The sequence below is a fragment of the Oncorhynchus tshawytscha genome, linkage group LG05 (genome assembly GCF_018296145.1).
Source record: "Oncorhynchus tshawytscha isolate Ot180627B linkage group LG05, Otsh_v2.0, whole genome shotgun sequence".
Lineage (NCBI taxonomy): Eukaryota > Metazoa > Chordata > Actinopteri > Salmoniformes > Salmonidae > Oncorhynchus > Oncorhynchus tshawytscha.
The window spans coordinates 27,687,654-27,699,961 of NC_056433.1; the positions used below are offsets into that span (position 1 = coordinate 27,687,654).

Sequence of the window (12,308 nt, forward strand, 5' to 3'; positions counted from 1 at the left end):
ACAATGTGGAGCGTGCTTTCTGGTCACGCGCCTCTATCAAACAGTACACTTCTCTCTACCCTCATTTTGAACAGTGCTACTTCTTCATTTCTCAAAGGAAAAACCTCTATGTATATTTATAAACAACAGCTGGTGCATGACATCTAAGGAAGTCTCGAGGTTTTGCTCACCTGCGGTAGAGTATCTCATGATAAGCTGTAGTTTACGCTATCTACCTAAGGAGTTTTCATCTGTATTTTTCGTTGCTGTCTACATACCACCACAGACCGATGCTGGCACTAAGACCGCACTGAATGAGCTGTATACCACCATAAGCAAACAGGAAAATGCTCATGCAGAGGCGGCGCTCCTAGTGGCCGGGGACTTTAATGCAGGAAAACTTAAATCAGTTTTACTTCATTTCTATCAACATGTTAAATGTGCAACCAGAGGGGAAAAAACTGTAGACCGCGTTTACTCCACACACAGAGACGCATACAAAGCTCTCCTTCGCCTTTCATTTGGCAAATCTTACCATAATTCTATCCTCCTGATTCCTGCTTACAAGCAAAAATTAAAGCAGGAAGCACCAGTGACTCGGTCAATAAAAAGTGGTCAGATGAAGCAGATGCTAAACTACAGGACTGTTTTGCTAGCACAGACTGGAATATGTTCCGGGATTCTTCCGATGGCATTGAGGAGTACACCACATCAGTCACTGACTTCATCAATAAGTGCATCGATGACGTCGTTCCCACAGTGACTTGTACGTACATACCCCAACCAGAAGCCATGGATTACAGGCAATATCCACTAAAGGGTAGAGCTGCCGATTTCAAGAAGTGGGACTCTAATCCCACTATGCCCTCTGACGAACCATCAAACAGAAAAAACGTCAATACAGGACTAAGATCAAATCGTACTACACCAGCTCCGATGCTCGTTGGATGTGGCAGGGCTTGCAAACTATTACAGACTACAAAGGGAAGCACATCCGAGAGCTGCCCAGTGACACAAGCCTACCAGACAACCTAAATAACTTCTATGCTCGCTTCGAGGCAAGTAACACTGAAACATGCATGAGGGCATCAGCTGTTCTGGACGACTGTGTGATCATGCTCTCCTCAGCCGATGTGAGTAAGACCTTTAAACAGGACAACATTAACAAGGCTGCAGGGCCAGACGGTTATCAGGATGTGTACTCCGAGCATGCGCTGACCAACTGGCAGGTGTCTTCACTGACATTCGCAACCTCTCCCAGTCTGAGTCTGTAATACCAACATGTTTCAAGAAGACCACCATAGTCCCTGTGCCCAAGAACACTAAGGCCTAAGTGACTACCGAACCTTAGCACTCACGTCTGTAGCCATGAAGTGCTTTGAAAGGCTGGTCATGGCTCATATCAACACCATTATCCCAGAAACCATACCGCCCCAACAGATCCACAGATGATTCCTTTCACACCTGGACAAAATAAACACCTATGTGAGAATGCTATTCGTTGACTACAGCTCAGCGTTCAGCACCATAGTGCACTCAAAGCTCATCACTAAACTAAGGACCCTGGGACTTAACACCTCCCTCTGCAATTGGATTCTGGACTTCCTGATGGGCCATTCCTAGGTGGTAAGGGTAGGTAACAACACATCCGCCATGTTGATCCTCAACATGGGGGCCCCTCAGGGGTGCGTGCTCAGTCCCCTCCTATACTTCCTGTTCACTCCTGACTGCACGGCCAGGTACGACTCCAACACCATCAATACGTTTGCCGATGACACAACAGTGGTAGGCCTGATCATTCCAGGTGAAGCTGGTTGAGAGAATGCAAAGCGTGTGCAAAGCTGTCATCAAGGAAAATGGTGTCAACTTTGAAGATTCTCAAATATATATATTTTGAATTGTTCAACACTTTTTTGGTTACATGATTCCATGTGTGTTATTTAATAGTTTTGATGTCTTGGCTATTATTCTACAATGTAGAAATTAGTACAAAATAAAGAAAAACCCTTGAATGAGTAGGTGTTCTAAAACTTTTGACCGGTAGTGTATACCAATGACCTTCCTTATCTGAAAATCAAACTACTATATTTGCAGATTATACTATAATTTATACAGCAAGATTATAGGTTCAACAGGTACAGAAAGCTCTACATGTAGATCTGGGAAATATTTGCCTGAACAAACTTGTTTTGAAAACCAAGGTTATGTTGGTCTGTTCCAACAGGAAGAGGCCAACACAGCATGGGATACAATTAAGTATGGGGGGAGTACAAATTGAGAAAGATTCTTAAGCAAACAACCCAAGCATTAATTGGGAGTCAGGTGAACTACTGTTCTGTGGACTGGGGAAATGCAACAGCAAGTGAAATTAGAGGCTGCAGATTGCACGGACAATGCAGCAAGGATTGTTTTAAGGTGGCAATATGGTTATTCTGTTGTAGTCATGGTCAATGCTCATGGTTGGTCATCAATCAACAAGATAATTGGAAAAAAACATGCTTATTTTATTTCACAATCTACACCATGTAAAACAGCCAAACTCTATTCACAACAGTATTCAGTTGGTAAGAGACAGACATTCAGTAAATACTAGAAATAGATTGTCCACCATCTACAGTGGGGAGAATAAGTATTTGATACACTGCTGATTTTGCAGGTTTTCCTACTTACAAAGCATGTAGAGGTCTGTAATTGTTATCATAGGTAGTACACTTCAACTGTGAGAGACTGAATATTATTATTTTTTTTAAATCAAGAAAATCACATTTGTATGATTTTTAAGTAATTAATTTGCATTTTATTGCATGACAAGTATTTCATACATCAGAAAAGCAGAACTTAATATTTAGTACAGAAACCTTTGTTTGTAATTACAGAGATCATACGTTTCCTGTAGTTCTTGACCAGGTTTGCACACACTGCAGCAGGGAATTTGGCCCACTCCTCCATACAGACCTTCTCCAGATCCTTCAGGTTTCGGGGCTGTTGCTGGGCAATACGGACTTTCAGCTCCCTCCAAAGATTTTCTATTGGGTTCAGGTCTGGAGACTGGCTAGGCCACTCCAGGACCTTGAGATGCTTCTTACGGAGCCACTCCTTAGTTGCCCTGGCTGTGTGTTTCGGGTCGTTGTCATGCTGGAAGACCCAGCCACGACCCATCTTCAATGCTCTTACTGAGGGAAGGAGGTTGTTGGACAAGATCTCGCGATACATGGCCCCATCCATCCTCCCCTCAATACGGTGCAGTCATCCTGTCCCCTTTGCAGAAAAGCATCCCCAAAGAATGATGTTTCCATCTCGATGCTTCAATGTTGGGATGGTGTTCTTGGGGTTGTACTCATCCTTCTTCTTCCTCCAAACATGGCGAGTGGAGTTTAGACCAAAAAGCTCTATTTCTGTCTCATCAGACCACATGACATTGGCAAACTTCAGACAGGCCTGGACATGCGCTGGCTTGAGCAGGGGGACCTTGCGTGCACTGCAGGATTTTAATCCATGACGGCGTAGTGCGTTACTAATGGTTTTCTTTGAGACTGTGGTCCCAGCTCTCTTCAGGTCATTGAACAGGTCCTGCCGTGTAGTTCTGGGCTGATCCCTCACCTTCCTCATGATCATTGATGCCCCTCTTGCATGGAGCCCCAGACCGAGGGTGATTGACCTTCATCTTGAACTTCTTCCATTTTCTAATAATTGCGCCAACAGTTGTTGCCTTCTCACCAAGCTGCTTGCCTATTGTCCTGTAGCCCATCCCAGCCTTGTGCAGGTCTACAATTTTATTCCTGATATCCTTACACAGCACTCTGGTCTTGGCCATTGCGGAGAGGTTGGAGTCTGTTTGATTGAGTGTGTGGACAGGTGTCTTTTATACAGGTAACGAGTTCAGAGGTGCAGTTAATACAGGTAATGAGTGGAGAACAGGAGGGCTTCTTAAAGAAAAACTAACAGGTCTGTGAGAGCCGGAACTCTTACTGGTTGGTAGGTGATCAAATACTTATGTCATGCAATAAAATGCAAATTAATTACTTAAAAATCATACAATGTGATTTTCTGGATTTCTGTTTTAGATTCTGTCTCTCACAGTTGAAGTGTACCTATGATAAAAATTACAGACCTCTACATGCTTTGTAAGTAGGAAACACTGCCGATTTTGCAGGTTATCAAATACTTGTTCTCCCCACTGTATGTGTTATCCAGACAAAAAAGAGAAACAAGCAAAATAACATTTTTATTTAGAGCAATAAAGAAATATAATAATTTATCAGGGCAAACCAGATACCTTTCAATCTATAAATTCAAACAATACTTTAGAACCATTTAAATATAATAAATTGAAAGTGTCATGTGTACTCCCTCTCCGGCCTCTAGGTCTTCTGGCTGCTGATTTATCCCGCACACCTGTCACCATCATCAAGCGCACCAGTGCCTCATGACACTCACCTGGACGCCATCACCTCCTTGATTATCTTCCTTATATCTGTCACTCCCCTTATTTCCTCAGGTGTTATTGTTCCTGTTTCATGTCGGTGCACTGTTTGTGGTTCTTGTTTTGTTTATTTATTAACACTCACTCCCTGTACTTGCTTCCCTGACTCTCAGCGCACTCGTTACAGGAATGTTGTGCGTGACTATGGTAGATGAAGGAATCAATCTATCTTTTCAGACTGTTAGGGTATTTATCTGGTCAATATGTCAGTGTATTATGCCTGTTTGTAACAGTGTGTTATATATGAAAATGTGATTGTATTTTAATGTTTAAGGACTCTTGGACGATTAGTCCAAATGAAGACTAAAAGAGATCCTAATAAATTCATGTATTTGTATGTTTTATGTGGACCCCGGGATGAGTAGCTGTTGCATGTGCAGTAGCAAATGAGGGTCCTAATAAACTTAACTAAACTGTGGGCACTTGTGAAGAATAAACACTTCATGAACTTGAATAAACACTTCAACTTGGTAGTTGAATGGTTCCAAAAGTACAAACCCTGTCCACCTGCCACTCCAGAAAGACTCAATCAAACAATCGAAAGTAGGCATGTTGGGTGTAGGTAATTATCAGATATGTAGTATTGCTCTGACTCTCTTCCCTTTGTGTGTATGGGTGGGTGGGCATGTATGTGTGTGTGTGTGTGTGCAGGGTGAGGAAGCTGAAGGAGACCCTGGGTATGGTGCAGCAGCTGGACAAGAACATGAGCAACCTGCGATCATGGCTGTCCCGCATCGAGACCCAGCTGGCCAGGCCCGTCACCTACAACGTGTGTCACCATGAGGAGATCCAGCGACGGCTTGCCCAACAGCAGGTGGGTGGTAGTAGGGTGAAGTTGCCCTTAGACACTGATCTTGGGTCAGTTTAGCATGTGGGTGCCAGGGTCCTGTTTATTAGGCACCAAATGAACAGGGAGGGAGTACCTGTTTAACGCTTTAAAATGTTGTCCCTTGAACACAACCCAGGTTGTCATAGCGAATATAATGAAGTGATTTACCTGTATAAATACAGATTCAAAAAGATGTTTTTGTGTAATATGCACATCACAAATTTCCCACCGGTGCTGGGCCAAAAACATTCTGTTACTCAGATATAGATTGTAATGACCATATCTGTAATATCTGTATCGATTTCATTTTATTTGAGTTATTTGAATAGATGGCGATAGATACAAACATATTACCCCATTGAACAAACAACCATCCAATGCATAGCCTTGTCAATAGCCGTGTCCAACGTTGTTCATCTGTCTGTCCACATTACACTAAGGTTGTCCTTGTTTCCATCCACAGGAGCTGCAGAGGGACATCGAGCAGCACACGGAGGGGGTCGCGTCCGTCTTGAGGCTGTGCGACATCCTGCTGCACGACCAGGATGCATGTGGTGGCGGCGACGGCGAGAATGACTCCATCCAGCAGACCACCTGCAGCCTAGACCAGCGCTGGAAGGCCATCTGTGCCATGTCCCTGGAGAGGAGGCTCAGGTAGGACACACACACACTCACTCACATGTGTGTATACACACACACAATCAATCAATCCCCACAAAATATATAATGTATTTATAATGCATTACCAAACAGGTGGCTTATACAAAGTGTTACTAAAAGTGATGAATGAAGTTTGTGGGTTCATTTGGATGGTGATGGATGGTGATGTTTCGCGGTCCAGAGTGAAGTTTCATCTGGGTTAAGATCAGCTTCTTATCCTAACCTTAAAGGAAATATCCACCCAAAACCACTAATTCCTATAATTTAAAGTGTTAAATAACACTAATATGTGAGAACAATATATGTTGTTAACAAATGTTTCATTTTGTCGTTATAATAAGGTTGGTAGCAACATGTGAAACTTGTTGTGGAAATCTGTGGCAGCTCTGTCTGGCTAACTAGCAAATGTAGTGACACACAATAAGACTGAATTCAATGTCAGCATGTGAAGCAGAATTCAATCTCACCATGTTCAACCTTCAGATCGATGTGTCTCGCAGCGGCACCATGCAATGCACCCTGGACTGAAGAGGCAGACAAATAGGAGAAATGTGGTGGACCCTAAATGATACATTTCTCAAAGTAGGAATATCGCTAAAATATAATCAGTTGCTCATTCGAAAGAAGACAACCTCCCATATTATGGCATCAGCTAGTATTTAAATCTGACATGTATGATAGATGTTTTTGAGATCTTAAAGTCATATTCCTTTTAACTTCCAGTGTAGTAAGAGCGGTTTAATCGCAGTGCTAGTCATACCTGACAAATGTCCGCCTGCTCGAACGGCAATAGCTCAGATACACATGAAAACATAAAATCACTCAGAGAATTGATAGAACATCGCTCAGAGATGCACGCAAACAATATAACATTCAACATGGGTGAATCTTTCCTTTACCTATTAGTGGGAGGATTGCAAAACATGACCCAAGATTAGCGTCTCAGGGCAACTTTATCCTACACTGATGTTTCCCTATGATAGGATCGAGGAGACCTGGAGGCTGTGGTGTAAGTTCCTGGATGACTACTCGTGCTTTGAGGACTGGCTGAAGTTGGCCGAACGCACGGCAGCCAACCCCAACACTGACAACGTTCCGTACACAGTCGCCAAGGAGGAGCTCAAGAAGTTTGAGGTCAGTTTTGGGGGCCAGGACCCTATAGGAACTGACAGTGAAGTTCACCTCTGCCTCCCAAATGGCACCCTATTCCCTACATAGTGCTCTACTTTTACCCAATGCTCTGATGAAAAGTAGTGCAAATTGCAGGGAATAGATTGCCATTGCGGACACAGACACTGTCTGAGATTTTCATTGAATTCTATTAACTAACCAATGGCTTGGTTACTGGATGGTTGGTTTAATCATATCCTTTCCCCAATATTCATCAATCAATGTTATTCACAACCCTCTCTCCCTCCTCCTTCCTTTTATCTTCCCTCATAATCTTCCTCCCTCGCTTCCTTTCATCCTCCCTCCCTCCCTCTCGGAATACCCTCTACACCACCCCATCCACCATACATCCCCTCCCTCCCCACCCTACGCAGGGCTTCCAGAGGCAGGTGCAGGAGCATGTGACCCAGCTGGAGCTGGTCAACAACCAGTACCGCAGGCTGGCCCGGGAGAACCGCACAGACGGCGCCAGCCGCATCAAGGTTATGGTCCATGAGGGCAACTGCCGCTGGGATGCACTGCACAAGAGGACCGCGGCCATCTTACGCAGGCTAAAGGTGATAAGGAAGGAATGCTTTTATTTTTTATTTTTAAGAAAATAAAAGATATGCACACTGTGCTTGCCAGTGTTACTTTAGTTAGCTTACACATCGGCCTTACTGTCTATCAGAGCTTAAGAAATCACTGGCGTATTGCGTTTCCTATTTTTAAGGGACTTATAAAAAAAAATGAAATGCCAAGATGGTCAAATTGTCTATTTTATTTTTTACATCAAGAGCCAGAGCTATGACTGTTTTCCACCCCCATGTGAATCTTGAATTTTATCTGCACCTTGACTATAGGTGTGCACACTATCAAGCACTATTTTCTTACAGACAAAAACTCACGGTCTCTTTTCCCCTTCCCCACTGCAGCATTTTACGGGCCAGAGAGAGGAGTTTGAGGGGACCAGGGAGAGCCTGCTGGTGTGGCTGACGGAGATGGACCTGCAGCTCACCAACGTGGAGCACTTTTCTGAGACAGACACGCAGCACAAGATGAAGCAGCTCAACGTAAGGGGGGATTGGGTGGGATTGGGGGAAGGTGGGGCAGACAGAGGGATTACACACACACGCACAAGCTCAGGAACGCATATTCACTAGTGGACACACACACACACATGGAGGAATGTGCATTCACACAGTTACTGTCTTGCACATGTGAACTCAGATTCCCACAGTAACTCACTCAGATGCAGGAGAGCACACATGTCACACACGCATCCATTGCCAGCTTTAACACAGTCACTCATGCACACAGTCAACCAAACACTCTCACATTCGCCTCTCCTTTCTAGCTCTGGGGTGAAGTTTCCCAGCCATGGGTACAGATTTAGGATCAGTTTCCCCTCCCTCAATCCCAACCACAACTATTAGTGGGGAATATGCCAAACTGACCTTCTCCCCTCCAGTCCTTCCAGAGGGAGATCACCCTCAACACGGAGCGCATCGACGGGCTGATTGTGTTCGGCGAGGGCCTGATCCAGAGGAGCTCTCCGCTGGACGCCGTTCTCATCGAGGACGAGCTAGAGGAGCTACACTCCTACTGTCAGGAGGTGTTTGGCAGGGTGGTCCGCTTCCACCAGCGCCTCACGCAGCCACCGGTTAGTATGTGTGGACACACATACACACAGATGTACAGGCACGCACACAAAAAAGAGAAATACACCCCAACAAAGAGAGAGAGAGACACACACACACACAGAAGAGTTGTACTCCTATTGCCAGGAAGTGTATGGCAAGGTGATCTGCTTCCACTAGCTCCTGACACAATCTCCTCTCTTCCTCTCCAGGTGTTGAAGGAGGAACCGGAGCTCTTCAGCGGGGACAAGCCCCTGGTGGGGAGCTGCGAGCTGATTGGCCGTTCCTGGCTGGGGCGGAGCCAGAGTCAGGGGAGTGCCCCTGCCACACCCACCCACCTGTTGGCCCCTCCCCTGGAGTGTTCGGGCCGGGAGACACCCGTGAGCGTGTGCGACTCCATCCCTCTGGAATGGGACCACACGGGAGACGTAGGAGGATCTTCGTCCCACGAGGAGGAGGAGGTTGAGAAGAAAGACGGGACCTACTACAGTACTCTGTCAGGTAAAATACAGTGTTCATGTTTCCTCTCTGGTGACAACTAAGTGTGTATGTGTGTCTGTCTTACAATCAGTAATGAGTATTCAACAATGCTGTGGTATTTATGAATACAGTATATTCATGTACACACACAGCCACAGTGACAGTGACAGTCACGCACACACACAGACACACACACACTCACACTCAACTTGGCCCTCTTCTACTCTTCTCCAGAGGTGGAGGTTACAGAGAGTCCAGAGGACTTTGTGAAAGCCACGGCTCTCTCACTGGGAGCTGATCCCTCTGGTAGGCACCACTATGGTCTTCCTCTTCCATGCCGATGCCATTGGGTGGCTATATACAAGCGGGTTCTGCTAGGCTTGGGGCATGCCTCACGCAACCCCACAGTAACCTCACGCAAAACTGCTAAAGTACACTATCTTATAGGTGTCCTCACAATAAAGTGTGATCACCGCTCACAAAAGAGCTAAAGCTCACTAACAATTTCACTAGGCTACATCTTAGCTCAGTGTATTTTTTTTAAATGTATATTTTCTGATTTCATTTAACATATATAGAGAGAAGATGACAGGGAGTTGTGTCAAAGAGCAGTAGGCCAAATTCAAATGTATGCTGACAAGTGTGCCAGAGGCTGCAGCATTACAGCTAGACCAGACAAGCCACAGCATTGTTGTTTTTTTCTCGATTTGAAGGTTGGGGGTTCCATCCCTGATCGAGTCATACCGAAGACTCAAAAAATGCAGGACACTCAGCATTAAGGCCAGGCACCACATGCTGAAATGACATTTTTTCATCTACCTGTCAATTTAGAGATTTTGGGGGTATTTTGGTCCATTAACATTAGTCTTTTTAAAGAGTAAACATAAACATTTAAAAAACTTGATGAAACTGTATATTTTCTTTAGTTTATCATATTACCATCAACATTTTACGAATTTGAACAACTTTAAAATGAACATACATCAATCATTTCAAAGCTCACTACATAGGATTACACATCATTTCAAATTCCATTTCATAGAAAATGTTACAAACTGGACTACATTTAGTAACTTACTTTGAAGAGATGGTGATTGGGTCTAAATAGGCTTTTGGCATTTGGTAGTCTTAATTCAGTGTACTTGACTTTAACTGCCATTTCCCAAAAGTCAGACTCTTCCCACACACCAACTAATTTTCTCAGCGTCAGAAGGATCTGCTTGACCATACCAAAATTGTGTGTGGTTATCCTTAGATATATTCTTGGGACTTGCCCAGAGGGAATTGTTGATATGCCGTAAATGTTTTATTCTAGTTAACATTTTATTTGGAAAAATGCCTTTAAATGTCTTTAGTGTTTTACAGATTGAAGTATTTATCCACAAAGTCCGGTCCTGGAGTGTCTTAACAAAATGAAACAAAAATAATTTGGCTGACTTAATCCAGTGTCTAGAATTGTTTAAATTTGCGTTGTATGCAAATATGCACTATTTAATAATAAATCGCCTCATTTGCATATTGTAGTAATATGTTTCAGAAAATAGTCATTCAAAAAAATATTTTATTCAACTGATAAAAGTTGATTGTGATATGATTAAAAGAATTAGCGTGTGGTGCCTGGCCTTAAGGAGATCAGATTGGGGGTAAGGCCCTGTGACAGACTAGCGTCCTGTCCAGTGGATGTATTTGAAGTAGAGAGGTGATTCAGCAACACCTGGAGGACAATGGCGTTAAGTAAAAAAACATTTTTATTGCTAAATGTAGAAGCAATGTGTTATGGCTTCTGGCCTTCGTCAGGGTTTTTGCAGAAGTAAAACAGAATTAGTCTTTTTATACATTTCAAGGGACCAATCACAGTTAGTATACCAATCAAAACATGTGATTGGTTAAATCAGGGGATGTACTTGTACGTCAAACTACCTCACGCTAAGGAAACAGAAGATAGGTTCCTGCACCATGGGTCATTCTGGCTCGGGCAAGGCTACTTACCTTTACTTACACCTCAGTTAGAGACTTGTCTGCATAGTAAATAGGCTTTAAGTGTAAAATCCACTTAGGGTTGCCAGATACAGTGAAACCACTCCCATCTGTGTTGCCAGATCCAACTACACTAATTCACCCCACTGCTGTGCCATAACCTCCCTTTGCTACTGTCTACCACCTGAAATACTGCATGGGAATAAAGATGCACACACATGGATTCTTTCACTGCTTGATTTATACTTGTATGGCATTATTATTTGGGTGGCAGAAAATCTCCTTTATAACAAGAGCAAGCCCACTGGGCAAAAACTGGTTGAATCATTTTTTAAACGTCATTTCAACAACAAACAATCAATGTGATAATGTTGAATCAACATGGGAAACTGATTGGATTTTCAATAAAAAAAATATTTAAAAAATCTAATGACGTGACATTTTTTGTTGATTTCACATAGAATTCACATTCATTGACAACTCATGTAAATCAAAACTAGTTGTTGAAATTACGTCTATGCCCATTGGAAGTAGAATGGTCTGTAGGGAAAATGTGGTTATTATTGTGTTTTCAATGTAAACTCAGGCTCTAACAGGGTTTGTGTGTGTGTGTGGTCCTCTCAGTTCCACTCAGATCCATGGCCATACCCGAATCTCCAAGTTGGCGCTCACCAGGCGTCCCGGACAGCGAGTCCCTCCACCTGGACTCTCCTGACGGCCTGGACCCCTCACCTACACACACTAGCACTCCCTTCAAACAAGGCTACGTAAGTCGCTCCGGGCTGAAATGTATCCTAGGATCAGCTTCCCCTCCCCAATCTTAACCATGCCCATTAGTGGGGAAAATGCTAATCCATTTAGGGGCAACTTCCCCTTACTCCTACATAAATCTGCTCTGCTGCCCCCCGCTGGCTACACCTAGTGTTTGTGTGTGTGATTAGATTAAATTATATATTTTTATTTAGTCACCAGCACAGGGTCACAGATGTATTTGCAGTATACAGTGAAATGATTAAGCGCCGAGTGAATGAATGAAACAATAAAACATGTCAAATTAATAATGCACAGTTTAGAACTGCGACAATGATAAATATAAATGTCCATGGGGTGT

At 43.6% G+C, this 12,308-nt stretch overlaps 1 protein-coding gene across 1 annotated transcript in view; it reads left to right on the forward strand.

The window, feature by feature from the left end:
- LOC112250423 (nesprin-2) overlaps nt 1–12,308 on the forward strand; it is a 245,510-nt gene that overhangs the window by 225,089 nt on the left and 8,113 nt on the right. Inside the window, exons 96-104 of the mRNA XM_042322697.1 lie at nt 5,114–5,276; nt 5,755–5,945; nt 6,935–7,085; nt 7,496–7,678; nt 8,036–8,173; nt 8,572–8,763; nt 8,953–9,241; nt 9,455–9,526; nt 11,822–11,964. Of these exons, the coding sequence (XP_042178631.1) occupies nt 5,114–5,276; nt 5,755–5,945; nt 6,935–7,085; nt 7,496–7,678; nt 8,036–8,173; nt 8,572–8,763; nt 8,953–9,241; nt 9,455–9,526; nt 11,822–11,964 (1,522 nt within the window). The remainder of the gene's footprint in view (nt 1–5,113; nt 5,277–5,754; nt 5,946–6,934; nt 7,086–7,495; nt 7,679–8,035; nt 8,174–8,571; nt 8,764–8,952; nt 9,242–9,454; nt 9,527–11,821; nt 11,965–12,308) is intronic.